The 25,494-nt window shown below is 40.4% G+C and overlaps 1 protein-coding gene across 2 annotated transcripts in view; it reads left to right on the top strand.

The window, feature by feature from the left end:
• LOC131678920 (uncharacterized) overlaps positions 1-25,494 on the top strand; it is a 466,403-nt gene that overhangs the window by 428,077 nt on the left and 12,832 nt on the right. The window contains exons 6-9 of one of the 2 annotated variants that reach the window (XM_058959363.1): positions 23,882-23,979; positions 24,041-24,379; positions 24,468-24,617; positions 24,706-25,265. In XM_058959363.1, the coding sequence (XP_058815346.1) occupies positions 23,882-23,979; positions 24,041-24,379; positions 24,468-24,617; positions 24,706-25,265 (1,147 nt within the window). The remainder of the gene's footprint in view (positions 1-23,881; positions 23,980-24,040; positions 24,380-24,467; positions 24,618-24,705; positions 25,266-25,494) is intronic. The other variant, XM_058959364.1, reaches the window with a different exon arrangement.

The raw sequence follows: 25,494 nt of genomic DNA, 5'->3' as shown, positions 1-25,494 counted from the left end.
CAACGAGTTCTTTGCAATGTCAAGTACCTTTCAAGTTCACCATCTAACTGCTTTACCGGCGGCAAAAAGGCTTGGAGAATTTTTTACTATAGGCAATAAAAGAGCTGCTTCTTAACACGTCTGGCGGAAGCGGAAGCAATTTTCAGAGCGTTTATGTTGCACGTTTGTTATTGTCATGATGTTGCACGTTTGGTATGCGAACAACGAATGATTCAAACGGAAACGCCACGTGAGCTAGACTTTCAGCATAATTATCATAATTATGCGTTGATATGATATAATAATAAAACAAAATCGAAAGGTCTTTCCCCGGTAATCGCCAAGCCCTCTGTAGAAGTTCATTCTGAAAGGTTTGGGAATGGGCATCTTCTAGTTAAAATGATTTGATGAAGGTTCGAGCTTGTTAGACGCGAATCAATTCACCAACTCACGCAGAATATTGTCGGAACAGAGAGGCACATCTAGCAGCTCTTCCCTTCCAGTACGCTCAAATGTTGTCTGAATTTCTGCGTCGAGTATTTGCAGATTTGTAGTGCTTAAATACTCCAATTTTCTGAAATTTATATCTTGCTTTATGAGTGCAATTTCTTTTTGTAAGGCGAAAGGGTATACAAAAATAACATTCAAAAACAATTTTATGATGGAAATCGCAACATGATAAGCGATTTGATGTACTAGTTCTGCAAGGTCATAAACATCATCATTCAATATCAATTTCATCGCAATGAAGCCTAATGCGTTGATTTTGAGTCGCATCCACATGGAAACTTAATATTGCTTCTTTTCTAATGTCTACCCATCATTCACACCCAACTTCAAAAGATAGATCGTTTATTAACTTCCTAGCGCACGCGCCAACACGGTTTAAAGATGCTTCAATTCTATTATATCGAGACAAACACCCTTTAATACCGAACACTTTCATTCCATTGATTTATTTACCGAGCTACTTCGATTCTAACGTTAGGGTCCCTTGGGTTCTAACCGAGGGGAGCGAGACCTTGACTCGTTTCTTTCTTTAACCTTTTTATGTCTCTCTCTCTCTCCCCATTGACTCTTTCAGCAAATGATCCGTGTAAATTCGCGGCCAAACACATCCTTTCCTGGGTTTGTTGAAGGAGCCCGGTCCCGTTCACAATTTATTGATGCCTTTTTAAAAGACTATAAGTTTCCCTTATTCTCCGTTTACCTAATAGTTTTATAGGTGTTTTGCCGTTCTTGTTGAGAAGCGACGAAAGAAAAACACACACTACGCCGCGTCAAACGCTCTGAAAGGCGACAACGGGTTGGTTGAGTAATACAAACAAAGAAAGAAGAAAAGGTAATCCTTTCGAACTGAATAACAGTCACATATTTAGTTCAAGGGTCCCTAAAGCTCAGCCACGTGTCGAACAATCGAACGGTGTAGATTCGTTTCACCTGTCTATCTACCAGGACGGGAGAAGCAGCTAATCTTTAACGCGTGTGTCGCCTTAAACAGCTGCTGGTTGAGAATGCCTTAAAAAATTTACATTTTTGATTAAGTTCAAATTCAAAAAAAAAACTACGAACGATCGAAGGAGGCTTGGATTCAAATTTCGCACACGTACGACCCGTCTCATGCATGAACTGGCGGGGTGAACCAGATGTCGGGAAAATTCACCACTAGAACCGAAGATTACCATGTTCATTTCTGATTCGGTGATCAGATCTGGAATGGAAAACCCATATGGTGGTCAATTTTAAATAAAAATTAATGGGATTTCTCCATTCCAACCCCTGTTCGTATCACTGTTCGCTCGACTGCAATCGCCATTTGATATTCTAAAACAGAATCGAACGGAGAACCCTTGTTCGAATGCTCTCCCATTGCGGCGTGGGATGGGAGATCAGATGTCTGCACCTTATCTTCCCGGGTGGACCAAAGCAGGCGGTGAGCATCTGGCCTGCTTCGCTTACTCTCTGTTTGCATATCGTTTTCGGTCAATGGTGAAAATCCTTTTACGAGCTGCCATTGCCAAGCCAAGCGGGATGGAGGAGAGTCTGGTCCGAATTTAAATCCACTGCCCTGCCTAGCAGCACTCAGAGATCGACTGCTGATGGTCCGATCAGTGTGTTGTACGCCAATATTCACATAATACAATTTAATGCTCGACTGAACTTTCGGTCAGAAGTTTATCCTTTCGTGTGCATGAGTAGGGGAGTTTTACAAACTGGACTGGAGGACTGTTGTAGGATAACGAACTGAACACAGTCAGTGATCCAGCTATAGCTTGACCGGTGGAAAGTATTATTCAAAATTTATATGCAAAAGACCAGTGATGTTTGGTGCAAAATCACTGCCCCCGAACCAGCGATGAATATCAATGAGCTCCAGTTTTCTGCTGACTTTGCAGCCAAGGAGGCAAAAAATCAACGTGGCAATAAAAATTCATATCTCGGGCATCAAATATTCATCATCACCCCCTATATGCATATGTGACCGACCAAGCTCCATGACTGACCAACCTAGCTGGCTCTGATAAGGGGATTTTACCGCACTCAATACAACCGAAGCAAGCCAAGGCATGGCCTGCTTGTGTGATAAGCCAGAATGTGAAATCGAGCGGAAGATTGAGTAATATTCACTGACATCGATTCGGTTGAAAAAATATTATTTTAATTCAACGAAGGAAAATAACAATACTGATTATAATATATCATTGGTTAAAAACTCATTTTTTTCAACCGGAATTGGTTAGTTCCCGCTTCACGGCGCAGTTGTCAATATGGTTACTTGGATGATAAAATAAACCGAACGAGGCTGTCAACAGTTTTAGCTTCCGATCAAGCGGGCTGGGGGTAAATATGCAAGAAGAAAAAAGGTCGCCACAAACAAGAAAATGGAAAATCGAAAACAGAAATCAACCGCACGGAAAAGGGAAAAGATGGCCGTTAGATTTGTGTGTTTGATTTAAAATTAGCTATATTTTGAATTGGAAATTCATTTACAAACGACGAGGGAAAAAAACTAACTGTGGCACAAAAGATGATGTATGGCGATGGAGATAAAAGCAGTGAGCAACATGCAGCAAATATGGTAACCCTTCTTTTTACTCGCTCTCCCTCCTCCTCCCTCGCTGCCTTTCGCATGTTTTCTGCTCGGTTCATGCATATTGAACCGTTACAACATATTGCCACATGATATGCGTGCGTGTTCGGATTGGCTGCAAACCTAGTAACCGAACGATGAAGAGAGAGAGAAAATCAATCATCTCTGTATAACAAATTTCGTATAATTTGCTATTCGCACAAATGCAGCCCGGAAAAAAGACCATCTGCATTCAACCCCTTTCCGCACATGAACAAAAAAAAACCCTTTCATCCCCTATTGGACGGAACAAATTTTGGAGAAAAGTCCCTGGCAACAATACAGAAAATTGCTACTATCACTGATCAATAAACGTCATAAATATCAATTTTAAAACACGTCATGACCTCTATTAATTTGGATTGTGCAACTAGAGAAAGTGGCATGGCCTGCTGCTGTTGCGCCTACCAAACCGACCGACACCGATATATGCGACTGTATAATACGGGCCATATCAATCATCGTGCGTTTATATGCGCGTGCACTTTTTCTCGAATTTGAAACATCCTTTCGCCTACTTGATGATACAAATTGAATACACTACACACACACAGTGGAAGCAAGGCGCAGGCCGTTAATCCGAACGCGATCAATTACGAAACCATCGAAACTCGGTGGCGGCGGCGGCGGAGGAGCGATAATCCAGCAAAGCGTGAGCCCATAATTTATCAACACGCTTTTTTAATGTCAACCCTTCCACCCCTGCCTGCCTTTTGTTGAAAATTGAACCAAATAACTGTTTCGAAAAGCTCGCTTGTAATTTCAATTTCAATTGCTGGCCAGACCAGACCAGCAGCCATGTTTTAAACATTTTAAACTTCGTTAAAAATTGTTTTATTTTTACCCCTCCGGCTTTTTAATGGCGCCCATTCACCAAAATCAACCGCGCAGCAGCCTACTGCGCAAACGAAGACGACGACGACGGGGCTCCCGGGTAACTAATAATTGACAACACAATGGCGCTGATTTGGCTGATGCGATATTGGTTCGAGTTTTGCTTCGGTTCTCTCCTGCTAGATCCTGTGATCTATGTTCTACTGGGGGCTTGTCTTTGGAATGGATACCCATCACTTGGTGGTTTGGCTATGCTCGGGGCTCTATCGGTTCTAGCGAGGGCGCAACTGATGGCGCGTTAGCGTGAACGTCGATTGTCGACGGAGCTGCCATTTTTTTTTTGAGGAATATTTATGGCCAGTTCGAGTATATCGTAAATCAGGTAGTGTTTTGTACACGAAAAAGTCTTTGACGTGGGAGTTATTCTGAGGTACACGTAAAAACGTAAAAAAATCTAAATTTGATTCTATGGAGATTTATTGAATCAAGTCTACCAAATCATATAGATATTCATGATTAAGTGAAACCAAAGCGAGTAAAATCTTTTAGTTTACTACCTCAAATCCCTACATATCAAAAGTAGTGTTTCTATAAGATTCTATTGTGACTAACTTTGGTTTTTCCTGACAAGTTAAGATATTAAAATCTTTTAAGGTTGAAATATAGTGTTTGATCGAAATAAAGAAACATGGAACAATGAAATCGTTTGGTTCAATTTAACGTAAGCAACACTCTCGACTGCCGGCTGTCCAGAGCTGCAGTTGCTTTTTTTTACAAACCGAGCATTTCCCAATTAATTCAACAAACAATAAATCTATCACAAATTTTCGGCAGCCGGCTGCCCAGAGCAATAAACACATGATAACATTTCTGAGAGTATAAATATAAGTATAAATCTTATCATGGTGAATCCCGATTTGTGTAACTCTTTACCCCATTCTATTAACAAAAACCGTTTCTCGTTGCAAACGTGAAGAAGTTTTTGTTAATCCATAACAACCGTAAAGACGTGTCCGGTGCTATTTCAAAGTATAGAGCTCTCGAAACGTGAACATTGAGAACGGATAGCTACTCCCAGGCCCCATTTGTTGATTTTCTGTGCAATTTCGCTTGTTTCGGTCAATCACGGAACGGTAACTACGAACTGTACGGTCATCATGCTCATGTTCACGAAGACATTTAAGGTTGAATATAGTGGACCCATTTTAATTCAAGGACTGGAATAGTTCTAGTTTTTGAACGCCACTGTCCTGAACGTCATGACTAAATTTTTGTACTATCTGACCGGAAATATGCATAACAATTTACAATTCTGTAGAATGTACAATTACCGCAAAAAACATTATTTTCAGGAAGCAGTCATTCTCGGAAACTCTTTTCCACTTTAACAGTTTAAAAGTTTGGTGATATCCAACGGGGAAAACAAATCGAAATGGTGAGTTAAACGAAATCAGTTATATGAACAAAATTGATCCCAAAGGCAAGATTCGAACCTGCAACCCTTGGGACTCCAGCCCAATGTACAAACCCTTAATCTATCCCTGGGCTATGATGATGTCCCAGGAAGAATGAAACATACAAGAACACTGCCTCTAAAGTGAGATCACACACTACGACACCTGCCATCATGCGCATCTGATCAATTTAATTTCCCCGCTAGATACCAAGGCCCGAGTTTTTATTATCGTCTAGTGTCTAATTTTGGCTCATATCCCACCGGATTTCAATGGGTAACAGAGCTAATGAAGACTGCCGATTTCTGGTACATAACCCAATTAACAGATGTATGACGAAAGCAAACCCGCCGTTCGAATTAAACAAAAAATTCATTTTTTTTTGGTTTTTGACGCAAGTGTTAATACCATATTTATTTTTGCCCTGTTGGATACCTTGAGCTTGTGCGACCACCCCTGGCTGCTACTCTGTTAACGATCTGGACTAGCTGAAGTTGTAGAGGGAATCAGTAGACAAATTAGGCTTGGAAGTTGCGAAACATCTTTCAATGTGCAACTACTAGTAATCCTAAAGTGTTTATTGAGCAATACCGGCGCCGGCCAGGCCCGAACGTAGATCGCGGAAGGAAAAGGAAGGATTCCGATACTTGCTTTTGATGGAGGCCGTATATGCTACTGCGCACTCCGCAAGTATCACAGGAGGAGGATATTTGTTAGTAAGTATAGAAGTTGGATTCTACTTCTTCATTACCGACGCCAGAAGGGTGACTCCACTATCTGGACTAGATATCGATCCATCAACTCATGGACCGGGCTCCAACGGCTTTTACTTCCCTTCCGAAGGAAGACGTGACCACAGAATTTTTCACCTCAGAAAAATCACAACGACCTCGGCTGGGATTAAACCCAGACCAACTGGAATGAGTTGCAGTCGTGCTTGCCACTCAACCACCGGTGCCCCCTGTTGGATACCACCAAAAAAGTCTTAAATAAGATTTTGGCACCTACGTCAAAAACCAAAAAAAATTCTCCTTTTTTACGATTTGACAGGCGAGCGAGCATATTATTGCGTCGTTAGCACCGCCCCATTTGCAGACTATGAACGGTAGTTGGGAAAAAATAAAAATCCGTGTTTTTTGTCGTCCCTGACAAACGTCAATAGCAAAGAACTGCTCGGTTTAGATCGTTTCCCAGTATACCAGCTCGAAACAATTTTGGTGACTATCGAACTACCAACAAACAATCAACCCTTTACAGAACATACCAGCTTGAACCTTCGTTCGAACCGATTACAAATCTTGATAGCTCCTAATTTACCTGGAGTTTTTCAACAGAAACAGTCTTTCTCAAGGCTACCTATATTTTTTCGACAATCAATCTTTCTCGAGACTACCTATATTTTCTATTCAGTCTTTTTCAAGACTAAACATTTTTCAAGAATAATTCAGCCTATAGAAATTTTAATACTTCCAACATGTCTGGGTCCTCCCAGAAAGGCCGTGTATCAAAAATTAAAAATAAACGAAAGATAGTAACTTCTCCTCTCAAAATTCAATTGATTGCAGCAACTCATTCGATGTTTTATCCGAATGTGAAGCTGACGAAATTTGTACATTTCCTCGCATTGTACATAATGCCAACGAGAATAAAAACCAATCACCTCCGCCGCCGATAGCAGTTAGGTTCTTCGACATCAAAGCCTTTCGAACTGAGCGTTAGACGTTCCTTCCGGACGTGAAAGTCTCTTTTCAGATTGGCCGAAGAGGAGACTGTCGAGTTACAACGGAGGACTTGATTGACCACAAACGACTGCTCCAGTATCTTACGGAGAAATTATATAAATTTTATTCATATGATTTTAAGGCAGATAAACCATTCAAAGCTGTCTTGAAAGGGCTACCTCATGGTCAAAGTTCGGATGAAATATCAAACGAATTGAAAAATTTACTTGGTTTTTCTCCTTCACAAGTTTTTCTTATGAAGAGAAAGGCTACCGGCACTAACACGCCAGTACGTTCTGAAATTATCCAGGAGCTTTATTTAATTCATTTTAACCATAATGAGGTTAATAATTTAAAAGTATTAGAAAATGCACGTTTTATGTTCCACGTCCGAGTAAAGTGGGAACATTATAGACGACGTGATGGCAGAATTCAAAAACTGGCCCAGTATCGTAGATGTCAAGGTTTTGGGCACGGCACAAAAAATTGTCTTTTGGATTCCAAATGTATGATCTGTGGTGATAAATCGCATATAAAAGATGCTTGTCCGGTGAAAAAAAAACCACAAAAAGTTTCAAATGCGCTAATTTTAGCGAAAACCATAAATCGATTTTTTGGCCTTGTCCTATACGAAAAAAAAGCAACAAAAACAACAAATAAAAAAAATTCAGGTATACTTCAGGAAAACAAGCTTAAACGTGCTAATCCGCTTCAAAATAGATTAGCTTCTCTACCTATACAAAGATCTTCTATCTCCATCAAACCATCCTATAATGGTGTGTCATCTTATGCTTAAGTGGCAGGTAACACAGCCAAAATAACGGCTAGCACGCCTCCAATCTCGTTTGCACCTAACGCTTCCTTTAGTCCAATGGATCTAGGTAGCACAACGGAAGAAAAATTGAATTTCTTGCAAGAATCTATGCTACAGCTGATGATTGCTATGTTAAATTCTACCTCCATGTTTGAAGCATTTCAATTGCTTTTTTTGCTTTTTTTGCTTTTGCTAACAAAATTGTAATGAAATTAATGTTTAATATTGACTTTAAATAATCATTTAAATTTATTAAATTGGGATGCTCGTTCATTAAAAACGTGCGAAGATGAATTTTTCAACTTACATAATAGCCGTTGTGAATTTTGTTATTAATCGATTTGATCGAATTGTTAGATTCGGCGGAAGATTCGCAATAGCGGTAAATATAAACACTCGCTTAAGCCACACCCATATTTGATTCGGTGCTAAAAAGGCGTCTTTTGATATGATCAAGCCAACCTAACTTGATAAAAATCGAAGCGCAGACGCCTGATAAGAAACGAATCAATTATGGGTGTGGTTTACATGACGAAATAATTTTATCGACCAACCCTAATGTGTTCCAAACCACCAGAATTGTTTAGAAATATGTATAAACATGTGTTTGTTGATACAAAAATATTGAACCGTTCGGCACATTACCATAATGAACACAATATTTATACGACACCCAGCGAGAGATTGTTGTCTCGGCTTTTGCTATTTCCTCTTGAGTGAGTATCGACCTCAAAAGTAGAGGTACGGTGACCTTATGTACCCGACACAACTGGGTCTTATTTCACAGTCCATTGATCTTCTAGTGAATACTGATCACAGTCCCCACGGAACCAACTGTCACATAGGGAATAAACACGGTTCCACTACGTCGTTCTTTCTCGTAGATATCCTTTGCTTTAGTTCCAACTCCAACGCAAGCAACGAACTGGCGATACCTTCGCAGGTCCAAACTAATTCATCATCGCCTTGCAGTCGCACCAAAAGACTATTTTCACTTTTACCAGCCAGTGACCATTCATCTTGGCCCAATGGTCAACCAGTACGGGTCATGCAACATCAACTTCATCCTACCAACTCGGCGTGTTGCCGATCCGCTCCAGAGTGGGGATCTGAAGGTCTACCCCCTGTCGAAGAACCCGCTGTGGGTTCGAGGTGGCCCATCGAGTGTCCTAGTTCGTGATGTGTGGACATTCCGATGATGTTATCGCACCGTGTTTTTTTTGCCTAAAACATGCGATAAATTAATAACGCAAAAACTACTAAGGTTTATGTTGCCAGAAAAATTATTTTTGGGGAAAACATTTGCCAGCAAGTTGCTGATCTGACAGCGCATCTGCAGCTGCGGCCAGAAGACCTCGAGTTTCATGGTAACGACAAGCAGTTATCGCACATCCTTCTCTGCCTTTTTCAGGAAAAGGAAAATTTTAAACCCAGCAATCAACAATAATGGCTCGAGTCCTTAGAAATTTGACATTTTCAAATGAATGTATTTTCTTAACTATTCTTTCAATCGAATAATTTTATAAGGATGAAACAAAGGTAATATTTTTCTTTTTGCGAAAACTGCTGAAACAAGTCATTCAACCTTATTTCGAAGGAATCCATGCATTTTTCTGTAGATGTCGCTCTTCATCCGGTGCACACCTTCTTCAGTAACGGTCTTGGCCTGCTGATTGCACCAAATCTTCATTCGACGGATCTCGCTGAAGACTGTGCCCTTCATCTTCAGCTTCTGCTTCCTCATCGTCCAATACTTCGCTATTGGACGTAACTGGCTAAATCTTTTCGAAACGCAACGGACCATCATGGCACTTAATTGCGGAGATTCCTTCACTTCCGAATTCATAGTATTATTCATCGCAAAAAAAATACTGATTTTCTTGCCACAGGAACAGATCCCTTGCCAAATCATAATTTTTTCGCCAAGCTATCCGCGAAAAATTTGAGCCCCAGAATTTATTTGAAATCGTTTATTGCACAGGTCGTCAATCAAAACACATCCATCGAGTTTCATCAGCACCTAGTCGAGCAGCTTACGGACCTGGATTCTGGCCACTGTTTGTTTCTCGATGTTTCGGATGGGTTGTTTACTTGCTCAATAATATTTGTAACCATTTTGAAGACGGATTTGCCGCGGAGTACAGCGATTGGCATTCTTTTTTAGGCAAATGTTATCCAAATGACCCGCACCTGCAAATGATGTTTCATTCCGAGGCTTGGTTTGCACTGCGATATGTACATTTCTAAAAACAAAAATCTCAAATGTCGTCAAGATCTGAGCACAACAACTTGAGTTACAGGTATTCACAATCTCTAAATCTCTAGCCGGCGAAAATTGGTTAAAGTTGAATATGTGTTTTAAGTGTATGGATTCCTGCGCAATTAAAGCAACTGTAGTCAATTGAGTTGACAAGAATCATGTATTTATTAAAAAGACTACATTCATTAATCCTGACTTTTGGAGAATCTAATCCAAGTTTTCCATATTCTTTTATCGCAACGACGACTTATCTTTCAATATAGAGGCCAGAAATTGGAGGGAAAGTGTTTGAGCGTTAGCAGCTCTCATGGTAGTATATTTACACTAATCATTTGGAAAAATGTTTAACATTTCTATCAAAATTCAAAGTATATATGACTTCTATGAATAACGCAAAAAGTTTCGAAAGTGGCGCAGGAAAATCCAAAATTTGATAGTCAATTTCAAGCAGAGCCATCAATATAGTGCACCTAAGAGACCTAATGGAATAGTGGGAAGTTATAAAAGTCTCGCATGCATTTTTGTGTTAAGTGCGTCATTCATCGTTCGCTAGTCGAATGAGAAGCATCTGGACCCACGGTCAGACAGTGCAGTAAGAGGAAGGTAATCAGAATTTTCGTTGCCCAAAAATTATTTGCCATACTTTTTTGGTAATGTTATGACGGATCATTTTTTAGAACCAATGTGATTTTAATTCTCAATAACGACAAATCAAAATCATCCAAATCGATCCAAATTACATTCGTCAATACAACAATTATAACATTTTGTCGAAAATATTTTGGGTTGTAATATATCAAAATAACACTGAAAGCTAGGAATATGTTCAAGAACAAAACACGGTTTGTTCAGCCTATCAATAAAAGAAGCAGGTGGACAATACACGAGAAGTTTAGCTTAGAACATTCAAACAAAAACCATTACAAATTTTGAAGATGTATAAACAATATTTCATCGATTTTAGAACCGCACAAAATCTCAAGCGTGTAGAAGTTGAAGTCTTTAGAAATATTTTTGCAAAAATCTATACTGAAGACCAAAAATCTCGTTTTATGGCGCGACAGAAATTATAGACCGTTATTTGGTAGGCCCTTAAAAACTTTTTTTAACATAACTTCTCCAAAAAGTTCCAAAAAGTTGTTCGTCTTGACAAGCTACCAATTTATTGTTCTTCGTTTCCATCATAGTCCACTTTTCCCTTTACTGATAAGCGCTTATATTAATTCAATTCAATATTCTTTCATGTAAAAAAACACAAACCTTCATCCATGATCTTTAAATATGTCCCTATAGTGTAAAATTGTAAATCCCCAATTTTAAAAAATTTAAGAAAAAAATAGAAAATTGGCCCCGTTAAACTAATGCAAAATAAACGTAGTGGAAAAAAGGATAGTGCAATTAGACTACCTTCTCATCTTACACAGAGAAGAATCTAAAAATCCCCACGCTTTAGTTATCAGTAAAGCAATCACTCAATTGCAGCTATCGCTTTGTTACCTACCCACTACACAAACAGTATGGAGTATTGCATGAAAACGTTTAACCTCACTTTTTTGACAGATTAGAGAGTTTGTTTACATGGACTTAGAAAATAGGACCTCCATAGTATCGTTTCCCCCGGGCTAGGCAGTGAAATAATTAAACACTATTTTTTCACATCATGACCTCGCGCAAACCAAAGATAGCTACATCAACCTTCGAGTAGAGAATACCCCCAAGCATTTTTTTTTGCTATAATTCAAATCTATCATCCCTCGTGATCCTCGATTTCCGTACGACTTCCAAGGTTAGAATCCCGTTCAGCTTCTGTGTTCCCGGTCCCCCCCTCCGGTAAGCAAATGTTTTTATCGTTTCCTGGAAACCTATCTGGTTGCGGTATAATTTGTTGAACCTTTAGCTGGAACGGAACTCCAATCACGGCCAGCTCTCTGCGAGCACATAAAACTTACCTCATTATAATTCTTGCCTCCCTGCGGGACGCGTTTCCTTGCAGCATGACGCGAAGCGGGAAGATTTCCACGACTTCGCTAATTTGCGCCAGTCTGCCAGCAAAAACTTTATTTTATTCACAAATCGTGATTTCAATTTCAATTAAACACTTTTATTGCTATTAAATTACGAACCGTGCATCGCAGCAACCCTGCGGCGACGGTGGCCGCGACTGGCAGAGCGCCACCGAATCAAAATGGTAGCGCGCAGCATCCAATCCAAATCCAACGCCTGCTGCTGCTGCTGCAGCGAGGGGTGTGCAGGCGGTGAAACAGTCGACCAAACCGAACCGGAGTATCATTTCAGCGAAGCCACGCCACGTTTTAAATTTATAACATGGAAAACATAAATCTCGCTCGCACAATACACACTCGCGCCGTTGACGACGTCGTCGTCATCGGCGGCAATCGTGATTGGCTGCTGCAAACCGGCAGAACGTCTGACAGAAGAAGAAAACGAAAAAGCATCAAATTCAAATCGCGCATCGAACCTCGCCGGCTGATGAGAATCGTGGAAAAAAAACTCCCTTAATTTATGCAGCTTTCGGTTGTTTCTCTTATTCTCTCGTGTCGCCGAACAGCATACTTTTCCCTCGCTACCCCTCCCTTCTGCGGTGGGCTCGTCTCGCACCCACCGGTTGGCACCGGTTGTGCAGCGGGCAGATACAAATTTGGTACCGCCATCCATCCAGTCAGGCGAAGTAAATTTACGTCTTCGATTTTCAGGAGAAGCGCGCGAGCGCGAGAAAAACAGATTGCAATGAAAACATAAAAAAGCCCACTCTCATCATCATCAGAGTAGTCGCCGACGAAGATTACACCAATAATGAGCTTGCCGAGGTTCACCGGCAGTCGCCGCCATCGGTAATCAAGTTGGCCCTGCCACTTTACATCTCTTTTGACTACACGTGTTATAGGGTTCTTTATACAAGGGGGAAAAAAGGGGTTGATTTAAATATTTAAACAGGGGCGAAAGGGTGCCGAAAGTATTGCGTCTATTCAAATAAAGTATTGAGAGAAAAACAGCCCGAACCCCTTTCACCCGGAATAAATGCATATTTAATCAAAGCGGGATCGCATCACCATAGGCTCCCTATACCTTTTGATGATGTCGTTTTTTGAAAGGTTGGGTTTTGTACGGAATAAAAAATTACCTTGCGGTTTCACACGGGGACACATAGGAGGCACAGAAAAGGTGTGACATGTAGTAAATTAACTCTTAAACGGTGATTATGCTATCTCGTTCAGATCGGCGAACGATAATGTTGTTTATCGTTTGAATCGCAATAAATTGACACACTTTACGTCTGGGTATTTAATGCGATAAAGTGGGGTCCAATAGTCGGTAGGGTTACGTGCGCAGGTGAATATTTAAAGTGGGTTTAATTGAATAGGAACAGGGCAGGTGGAGGAATACGCTGATGTCGCACGATGAATATATCAGAACGCGTGAGAAAAGAAAGGTTTTCGGAACGTTTTAGCTGATAATCATCGTTTTTTGATTGAAAATAATGAGCTCATTTCTGAGAACTGATTGGCATGCATTTTCAACGCGAGGCGATGATAAGCGATTACCGTAGAATGTGAGGGATCTGGAAATATACCTAACCTAATTTGAGTATAGAAGTATTGCTTTAAAACAGTTAAACACTCACAATCGGTAGCGATGGAAATACCCATCACATAATTTGGGATAGCTAGATATCAATTTGAGAGGAATTGAAGGAAAAGTGAAGCAGCACAAATCAGCAAAAAAATCGCACATTTGCACGACCTGGCAGTAAAAACGTGTTAGATGTAACTCTCTGCTCCAACAGTATTCTGCATTAGTTGGCCGACTGGCTCGTACTGGTGAAATGCCGAACATACTCTAGACTCAAAAAGTTATGTAGACGTAGACGACGGGTTGGAGGCATTTAAGTCGGCCTTCAAAGCTTACAGAAAAGCCCTAGCGATCCTTTGGGCGTAGTGGTTGGAAAAGCCTCTGCACAAATGTCTCAACGAGACTAGTAAATTCAATAAGTTATTTTCTAAATCGAAAGACTCCATTAGAATACTCGTTTGACGAAGATGATGAGCTATCCCTGACGACTGCCTCTAAGTCTAAGGTTCGGATTCTTGGGCATTTGCTCGTAGAATTGTGGCAACCGGATCGATCAAATGGACGATTGAAAGTTTTGCTCCGTATAAGTTTCCCAGGAAAAGGTGGAATCATTACGGTTCTACTTCAAAGAGGACATGATGAGACAAAGAGCTTTAGACTGAGCAGTCTGATTCTCAAATCAGTGGGACGTTTAATTGACCACTACATTCGGGTTGTTAGCTTGGTCCAACACCCGCTGCATGCAATGCAACATGCATATCAGCTGAGAAGTCTACTACCACCTTCTTAAAGACGTTGCCTATAATATAGAAAAATCTTTTACGCAGAATCAATCAAGCTCAGGAGTTTTTCTTGACATTGAAGGTGCTAACGTGTCTTTCGAATCCCTTTTGGAAGCAGCACGAGATCACGGAGTACTTATATATATTACGAACTGAATACACGCAATGCTTAGCAACCGACATTAGTGCTCATCGTTGAGACTAGTAGAGATAAGGAGTGTCTGCGGATGCTCTCAAGATGATGTGATGTCACCTCTTTTGTGGAAACTTGTCACCAATGACTTGTTGTGGAAACTTAATGAGGTTGGGTTTCCGACGTATGGTTTCGCCGAGGATGATCATATAATGGTATTCGATATTTGCAGTAACACACCTTTTGATTTTATGTGGAAAACCGTATCTCTTTTTGGTCTGCTCACATCGATTTCAGAATCAAGAGAGCTGGTATGGTTTTCGGCTAATGCAAACGGACTTTTGGCAAATCATGGGGACTCAAATCCAAGTACATTCATTGGATCTACACAATCTAGTAAAAGTTAAATCTTCCGAGGATGGTCTGCTCTAAATGCACTCTCGAACATATAGCCATTATATGTGTTTCTGAAGCAAGAACCACTTTCATGAGCAAGTAAATAAGGGATTGGTTTAAAATGGTTTTCATTTAGATTGTTCAAATTATACTCAATAACAGCTAAGCATTCTCAAAACATTTACTCCAAAACGTAAAATAAGCCCAGACCGAAAATTTATGCTGCTTTTACTGGACTAAAGAAACACTTTTCTGTTCAGATCGTTTGCGTTGAAATTCACCATTTCAGTACCCGGGGAGGGCAACCTATTTTTTAGATACATTAGATATCTTAAAACGTTGAATAGTGGTTTTGACGAGCATAGAACGCGTTGGATCTATTAATCAACGCAAAATTTTACTGAGACACGAGTTATTAAAACGAATGTGTAATATGAGTTTTGAAGGTCTTGAAATTGCATGTCTATGTCGAAATATATATTCCCCACTTCTGAAGCCTAGGTAGGATACACTAACTTTCCAGCAGCTGTCGACAAGATCAACCACCAGATAACAGTTTCTAAACTAGACATGCTTGGATTCGGTGACTCTAGTTTGAGTTGGTTTCACTGCTATCTATCTGGACGAGAAATTGTTGTAAAAATTGGAGACTGCACGGCTTCTCCATTTGCTGCCAGCTCTGGGATTCCGCAGGGTAGTCATCTTGGACCTTTCATATTCTTGCTCTACCTCAACGACTTAAATTTCTCGGCAAAATGTATGAAGCTATCGTGTGCCGACGACTTTAAACTATTCCCCCTCATTAAAACATCCACCGATGTTGAATTCTTTACAGTTTCAGTTGAATAGTTTTATGAATTGACGTCATGTCGACAGGATGCAACTTAATGCTTCTAAATGCTCAGTCATCCCTTTCGGCCGCAAACATTCAATGATCATGTTCGACTATAATATTTCTCAAACTGCTCTTCAACGTGAATCATCCGTGCAGAACTTGCTAGATTCAAAACTGAATTTCAAAGAATACATAGGATACACCATTTCCGAAGTTTCCGAACTCTTCGGATTTATTGTTCGTGTTACAAGATAATTCGTTGATGTACACTGTTTAAAGGCACTATATTGTGCTTTAGTTCGTTCTACGCTTGAGTATGCAGCGTTTGATTTGGGTATTATAAAAAAGGATATTCAATACATCGAAGCGGTCTAAGCGGTCCCGGCCTACTCGTCGATTTAGATCTCCTATCCGTTCATCGGGATGTTTCCAAAGCAACTTTTATCGCCGATCTACTTCAATCACGAATCGACTGCCCTGATCTTCTACAGTTATTGAAGTTCGATATCCGTCGTCGTAGTCTTCGATTATTTCGTCTTCCTATTGCCTGAACCAATTATGGTCACAATGAGTCATTCGCCAGTGTCGTTTATTCAACCGATGTTCCCACGTCTTTACCTCTCATCTTTGCCATATCTTCACCAAGCGATTGTTTGTTAATTCCTTGTCAAGTTAGTTTTTGTCCCTATGTTAGTTCTACTGAAGCAAAATTAGGGTGTTAGAGTTAGTTGTAGAAATACGCTGTGAAATGTATCATTTGGTTGTTTTTAATCTGTTGGTACCAACGATGAGGAGGTGTTATGCCTGCTGGAGAGAGAGAGAGAGAGAGAGAGAGAGAAAGAGTTGGAATGAAACCTAACTCCAGGGATCCTTTTCATTGCTTCAAATGCACTGAGTGCACGCTGGTCTGAAAATCTAGCGAAATTGTCTTAGAGCAGCTGCGGCTGCTTGTTTTGAGAGCCATTTCCGCGACTTCCGGAGGGTTAATACTGTTATTTTTAGCTTCATTTAGACTTTCAGGGCGCTGATTCTGATTTCGACGTCGAAAATGTAAAAATCAAAATGGTTGATCCAATATGGTGACTGTGCTTGGCTAAATTTCATGTTTTTATATTAGCCTAAAATGTCTTACAAACGAACATTTGAAGTCACTGATTCTGATTCTGACGTCGAAAATGTTAAATTGAAAATGGCGGATCCAATATAGTGACTGTGCTTGACTAAATTTCATGTTTTTTATATTTGTCCGCCATTTTGAATTTTTTAAATTTTGTTATCAGAATCTTAATCAGCGACGTCAAAAACCACATAATCTATTTTTATGCTAGTTGAGAAGTTATCCCTGTCTCTCAGAATTTTTTTGTAAACCAACATAATAATAAACTTCATTTTTGCATATTTTGATAAAAAAAATTTCATGGAAACTGATCACAAAAAATACTACAAAAATCTATTATTTAGTGCAATGCTCTTTTATTACTATTTTAGTGCTCTTTTGCGACCATTTTATGGTTCAATTTTACATAATCTATGGATCAAATCACCCCTTTTTATGGATCATTCACATTGTTTAATGAATTTTCAGTTTTGTTTTATGGAACATGGACAACTTCTTTATGGATCGTTTTACAATCCTTTATGGATTATTTTCAATATTTTATATGCAAAAGTACATTTTCCCATAACAAATTCAATTTTTTTTGTGCTAGTTGTACACCTTACATCCCTAAGAGTTGATTAGAAGAAAGAATTCGTCAACGCTAACTAGAATTCCAATTAAAACCTAGGAGTAGTAGATAGGACGTATACTCCCACTACATCGCAAGGGGTTAAATCCAGCCCCCTGTCAAGGATGGCATCTTTGTACAGCCAGCATTACTGCCATTAAAATCAAAACAATAATTTTGGATCGAATCATTAAAAGCTGTATTTGGTTACTAAGTGCCGATTTTCTGAATGATATGGTAGTTAGTCATCCTGCAAGATGCAAAACGTCCTGTGGAATGCTTGAATTTTGTGCATAGCGCCGAACATAATTCTTTGTTTAGGGCTTTATAGCTATAACGATCCATATATGGTCGCTGTGAAACTCCCTATGTTGGTATAGGGTTGCCAGGGAATTGATTAAATCGTATTTCTGTATAACGAAAACAGCTGTGGCAGCTGACATCACACAATTTTGAGCCCAGAAGCATTTGATCCCATCTTCGTCAATTCCCATTAACATTTATAACTTGTTACATGACCCAATTCAAGAATTCATAGGTTACTTGCAATTTTGCAACTTTTAATTTTGCAAGATGAATGCAAAAAAGTGTCCTTTAACCCATTTATGCCCCTGTTGTTTGTGGACAACAACCTTTTTAAACAGCTATAACTTTTTATTGAGGCAAGATGTGCTCACAAAAACAAGTAAGGCTAATAAATATGTTCATTGCCTTTCGTTTGAGTACTAACAGTTGCAAGGATGAGCTCTAGAACTGAAGCTATTACAATTAGTCTGATTGGATTCCGATGGAGATGTGTTGCCAGGGACAGTTTCCGTTGACGACGAAAAATGAATTTTTCATATATTTTCGCTATGTTGCAATATTATTAAATATTGATAAAACTTATCAATTTAGACTGTCTTTGGCTACGTTTTCCACGCAATTGGACTATTGTAAATATTCTAGGAGAATTGTATTGAGCATTGGAAAGTAAAAATTGAGTAGCTTGTAGCACTGCGAGGGAAGCACCTATCTGTATGAAAAAAGGCTTTTCGCGTTTCTTGAACCCACCGTTTTCACCGCATGTAGCACTAGAAAAAAGTTGGGCATGAAAGGGTTCAAAAAAACTAAAACATTCTGTGGTTAATGTTTAAAAAATTGTTTTTTTTTGCGAGTATTGTCCTAGGTTCTCGGGAGGGGCTCCCCGTCAGAATCACATACTACAATTTGCAGACGAGACAGTACAATATTCATTGTACGGATCAGGTATGTGCGGGCGATTCTATTCTGATTTGCGGGCGTAGGGACTCGCGATCGCGTGTATCATCGCGAAGGGATCGAGCATTTGTATGTTAACGTGTTCGATCGCGTGTGCGTTTGTATGTCGCGTATGCTAACGTGTACCTAACGTGTAACTTCGCGTGTATAAATTCTATTTTATAACCATACGCCTTTCGCATATTCGCGTGTGTTCTTGGATAATCGCGCGCGGACCGTGAATTTAATACTTTATTTTTGGTGTATGGCTCAGACGCTATAAGAAAGTGAGACCGTCCATATCACTAGAGTTCACGGACATGTCGCCATGGAACGTGTTGTCTAGTGGATATAAGCTTTATTTTTTGATTGGTCCTACTGAATGTGTGGACCTAATTTATTAGGACAGAGGGTAATGGTTTCCGGACGTGATCGCGACGGACGTTTGTAGTTTCGCATTTGAAACTTCGTAAGTGCTAAAACGTTCATCTTATTACCGGGGTGTTATCAAGTTTGCGTGATCGCGGGCGTAGGTGTGCGATGTTAATCGCGAAGGGCTTAAACGTTCGTATGTTAACGTGTTTGTGACGTAGGCTCGCGTGCATGTGACTTCGCGTGTACAAAACTGGATTTTGTAACTGTGTGGCCATTCCTATATACGCGTGCGTTCTTGGATCGTCACGCGGACCTTCATTCTGATAGTTAGTTTTCGAACAATTCACATTCTGACAGGGAGTAAGTTACCCCATATCACTAGAGTGGATATGAGAGCTATCTTTTTTGGTTCAATTGAAGGCATGGACCTAGTCTGCTGATATCAGAGATAGAAACATCCGGAAGTGACAAATTCATGATCGTGCAAGCGCGAGAGTTTTTAGGTTCACGCTTGAGACCGCGTTTGAAAATTTATAAGCACTGAGACGTTATCACCGGGATGTTATCATGTTTGCGAGATCGCGGGTGTAGGTGCCGTGGATGGTCGCGAAGGGATCAAGTATTTGTATGTTAACGTGTTTGTCACGTGCATGTGACTTTGCGTGTATAATTTCGATTTTATAATCATGTGGCGTGTATTTTTGAACGATCGCGCGCGGCCCGTGAATCTGATGCTTAATTTTTAGTGTATGGTAAAGATGGTAGAAGAGAGTCAGTTTTCCCATATCACTAGAGTTCCATGTCATGTCGCCATGGAACGTGTTGTGTAGTGAGTATGAGCGTCATTTTTGGTTCACCTGGAGGCATTAGTCTAGGCTGCTAGGACCGGGGTTTGACTTCCCGACGTGACCTTTCAAGATCGCGCGAGTGGTGGATTAATGTTTGAGACCGCGTTTGTAAGTTCATAGGTGCTACGTTTTCTTAACTACCGGGGTGTTTTAATGTTGGCAAAATAGCGGGCGTATGTGTAGAGGATTGCATTTGCATGGTCGCGTTTGTGACCAGGTTTGTGTTATCGCGAGAACCACGAGCGTTTGTGCGGTTGGACCTATATTAGTATAGATAGAGTATAGATAGAGTATAGTATAGAGTATACTAATAAAAGGAATCATAACACGCAGAGTAAAGAAAAAAAGATGCATAAATTAGAAGTGCATAAATTGAACCGATAGTATTTTGGTATACATGAGTAATGGAAAAGCAAACTAATAAATGTATAAAAGAACAGACTAATGAAGTAGAATAGAAAAACACATGTAACATAAAATCGAACAACTTTAACTCGTTCAAATGTTGTTTATTTACCATTAGCGACAATTGCATTCTGTTAGACTTTCATCATGCTATGCTGACCGAGAATGGACGATTCATGTGCGTCGGTAAATTAATTGTTCCTTAATACATCCAATCCAACCTTCTCGAATGAATAGAATTGAGTGCACAAATAGAACACCGGAAGGATTACCCACTATTATATCATATAAGCCAGTTCTGCATCCATTCCCTGACCCAACGATCACAAATATTCAGACGAACATATACACAGATAGACATACGACTAGCATATAACAATTGTAAACTAGTACCAAAAACTACCGATAACTAATATATTTCTACTGATGTATTTATCAAATTAATTTAATTATTAAATTAGTTTAATCAGCCTGCGCACGATGACGAAGTCGACCGATAAATGGACACACAGTGACCTCCACTGCGAGCTCCTCCACCAATACTACCATTAAGCTGTGGAATAATGCCATCAAACACAGCCCACAGCAAAAGTCAATCCACGTCGACCCGCCAACCGGCCACGTCAGCGCGCAGAGGCTAGTCGTTGAGCGTTAGTATGGGTTGGCGCAGAGTATGAAAAGACATATAACATAGAAAAGACCCATAAGCCCTCTCGGTCCCGTCGATGTGCCACATCATCTTAAAGCAATTGTCTGTCAGAGGTTCTGTAGCACTTATGCATGCAATATGCTTGATGATGTTTGCAATACCGTCAAACCCCTCAACCTAGGGGAGGGAAGGTTTAAACGATTTTCATTCTAAAATAAAGTAGTATATGTCTGGGATCACATCCAGCATCTACAAAAAATTAGAAAAGTCCTCGTAGACATCGTGGGTAGGCGAGGGTAGGGCTTACTGAGATTGTTCACGTTTATCAACGGAGGGAGAGTCAAGGTATTTCTATCCACGTGATCGGCCCCACATATTATCTCGTGCTTCGATTCATCGCTAATATAGTGCAGGAGTCGGTTTTGCCACTTTTTGCGACATGGACACGGCAATGACATATATAATATTACACATAATTCTATTTAAGATCGTTTACAATGCAGAGATTGTATATCCAAAGATGGAACTTGTAAAAAGCGTCTCCTATTGGTATATTTGTCGTTGGCAATGCCTTCTGTAGATCGAATGTCAATAGAGCTGTGCTCAGAGGTTTTTTCAATTTCTACCCATTCTAAAAACTCGTTTTTTTATTTGTTGTTTTTTAAGTTAGACTTTCCATCCGCCAATATTTGGGAATCTTTCAAAGACTCATCCAAAGAGTCACAGGTTTTGCAGGTGTCCGTCGCTTAAATTCGGTATTAAAAATTTGTCAAAATAAGTTATATGGAATACATTTTCCATTTTTCAGTTCGAATTCCCTGAAAATCTTTCTCCATAGTGCGATTCATATACCGGAAAAGAGCCGATAAACTCACAGACACGATTCAAAGTTCCAAGTTCTTTTTTTGATGGACAGGGAGAGATATCCCGTTTTTCCATTTCCCTCGGAGTATGAGAGAATGACTACACGGCTTTGGTCACAGAGCTAGGGATACAGTTCGCTGAAGGCACCCGCTCTTAAAATCTAGCTAAATCTTTTTTGAGCACTTGCCTTCGACGCCTTACTACTCTCGTAAACACTACTAACGCTATACGTATTTAAACTATCACTAAGGCATGTGAAGTCCAGACGACACCTTCTGATCTTTTCAATATGTTTCACAGAGAAAATGGGGTGAAATCATCGAAAGGTTTTTCTTCGATCGATTGGGATCAGACCTTTGCATAAAATAAGAAAATGGTCCTAATTAACGTGAAACCGTGATGACCAGCAATAAACAAATCAGAGCTTCCTGTTCCATTTTACGACAAATTTTATCTTTAACTTTTTTATTTCAGCTAAAAATTCATTTGAGATGGTTCATGAAATTTGGCCGCGCAAGACTTATGCTAACAAAATTCCAACTGCTACATACTGGTAGTGGCTACTATGATTACCTTACAAACGTTCTGCTCGGAGAATGAAGTGGATGTGATTGTTGGAAAGAAATTTTCGCTAACTTCTAGCCAAAAAGCTCTTAGTTTCATTGAATACAAAAATTCTTCACAGTTTTTTAATGCACCTTTTTTTTAAACACTATTCGAACGACAGTAATTATAACAAACAACACTGTAAATGTGATCCTCGTTTTAGGTTATTGTGCTTGTGAAATCAACAGTTTATTTTTAATTATTTATTGAAAAAATCACATTTCATTTGACTTCCAAAAAATAATGGAAAAATTATTTTTTGCTTTCTATCTTCAATCTGAGTTGACAGTTGCACAACCGATCCTGTCACAACATAAATTGTTCAGTTATTATTTTCCTCTAATTTTAACATTTATGGACATAAACATTCATAGAATTAAACATTCTAAAATAACTGGTAGTCATTGTCAAGCCCTTGAACTTGATTCCGCAACAGTGAAAGCAAACATTGAACATTGCCCTAGGTCGAAACTCAAAACGAAACATAACAAAATGCCGCCAGAAATTCGCCTTCTCGTCTCTCGCCATTTCCAACGCAATAACATCTCAACCAGCTGGAACTTAGGCATGTACATTATCCAACCTAAAACGTCATCATCAACAGTGATTCCATTTGTTAAACTTCCCCCTGCATTTATTTTCTTCCCGGCATACCTTCAGAAGGGGTTCTTACTCACGATCGCAGCAACCCTTCTGCATCTGTACAACGACAGTCCGCGCGCACCGCGTACATAGTTACAACAGACTGAGTGGTTAAAACGCATCCCCTCTGCCTAGAAACAGTTCGGAATGAATTCGCTGCGCCTGCTGCGATATGTCGGCAAATTGGTTCCCTTCCGCCCTTGGCACACACTATGACGGATAGGAAAAATCCGCGACTGATTGGTTAAATGCATGTTTTGATTTTAAAACCGGCAGCTTCCCTTCCATTTTTGTTCCTATTGTTGTTTTTTGCAGTCGTTACTTTTAAATCATTTCTACCTCATACGGTAAACGAAAGGGGTTGAACCGGGCGCCCTTCGAGTTTTGAGAAAGAAAGGATTTCCTCTTCAATGTGTTGACTTCTCGATTGTGGAAGAAAGTCATGCCGAAGCTTCTTCGTTTTCTCCTCTATTGAATGGTGAGAGAAACATTTTCTTAACTAGGTCATTGACAACATATTCACAGCACGTGGCCATCGGCACCCTTCCGATTAATGTTCATCCCTAATAAGACATTTTATTTTATTTCTCCTTTCAGGTGATGTGTACAGTGATCGTGATGATGGAAGTGATCGTGAACAAGCCATCAGTCCAATACCGATGGAGCGGCCGGAACGAGTTACTCCTCTCAACCTGGTGAGAAATAATCAAATTTAAATCAAGAAACTCTACTAACATACTTTTTTATAATTAACAGATCACAGACGCCTCCCGACGTACACCTTCACCACCCCTTCAAACGCCAGGCAATGCCCCAAGCAACAATAATATCGGAGTCGCTCTGGCAGCTCTTCAGAACCAGCTTCCGCTGGGTTCTCTGTTCCTGCAGAATCAGCTGGGACTTGGAACGCTCGGTGGTCTGTCCAGTCAGGAATTGAACGTCCTTCAGCAGGCTCTTCAAGCTCAGCAAGCTTCGTTCCAGCAACAACTGCAAAATTACATGCTCCTGCAAGCTCAGGGAACTCCCGGTGGAAATGGTAACGCAACCGCCCAAGCCACGGCTCAAGCAGCAGCACAGTTTCTCATGCAGAATCAGGTAATTAAACGAGTCATCTATCCGAAAGGAATGACACTATCAATCACAATCTCTTTCTTTCTCTCTTCTCGTCTTGTTTTGATTGTAGCTGAACCCTAGCTATCCCACTCCACCTCAGTCCATTACTAACAGTTCTTGTGTCACGACTGCTAATACTAACAACACGCATCCTCCCGTTATCACAACCAGTGCTACCACTAACCTTAAACTACCGCACGATGGAGCACGATCGCTGCAGGTTCGACCCCTCCAAAAACTAGTTCTTTAGATCTATTTACTCTGCTCGGTAAATCCTAATAATCCATTTTCCGTTTCTCTTCCAACAGGTCCAACAAGCAGTGGCCCAACTGCAGGCCCTTCAGCAGAAGCAACATCAGCTTAAAACCAGCTCCACTCCTACCCCAGCCAATCTCTCCGGAACGTCTCCGCTGCACAGCCCAGCCGGCAGTCCTGGTCTACATCATCACCATGCAACCTCCCACACCAACCTGCTCGGATCTAGCCAAACGACCCCACCGAACATCAATCAGATGAACGTCGGTGGCATCCTAACACCCTCCACTCCCAGCTCCGGAACGCACACCCCACAGATGCAGAAGCACCATGCGGCCGCCCCTCGTGCCCTAGAACCGTCGCCCGAGGAAACGACCGATCTGGAAGAGTTGGAGCAATTTGCCAAAACTTTCAAACAGCGGCGGATAAAGCTCGGCTTTACCCAGGGTGACGTGGGTCTGGCGATGGGTAAACTGTACGGCAATGATTTCTCCCAAACGACGATCTCCCGATTCGAAGCGCTGAATTTGAGCTTCAAGAACATGTGCAAGCTGAAACCGCTACTGCAGAAGTGGCTCGAGGATGCCGACAGTAGCATCTCCAATCCGGCCGGGTGAGTTTGATTTTTTTTTTTTTTGTTTTTACATTTTAGTGCAATAAGCCAATTCGATTCGGAACATACGAGAACGTGAACCAGATTAATTCTGGGTCAATTAGAATGCGAACACATAAAACCAAGTGTTTCTCGGGATTACGATTCGAAACTCGCGGTTTAAAATTGGCGATCTCATCTAGAGCACACTTTTTTATCGAGATGAGTGATACTTCGGCCAAACACTATA

This window comes from Topomyia yanbarensis, chromosome 2 (genome assembly GCF_030247195.1).
Source record: "Topomyia yanbarensis strain Yona2022 chromosome 2, ASM3024719v1, whole genome shotgun sequence".
Taxonomy (NCBI): domain Eukaryota; kingdom Metazoa; phylum Arthropoda; class Insecta; order Diptera; family Culicidae; genus Topomyia; species Topomyia yanbarensis.
This window is presented reverse-complemented; position numbering and strand designations above follow the sequence as displayed.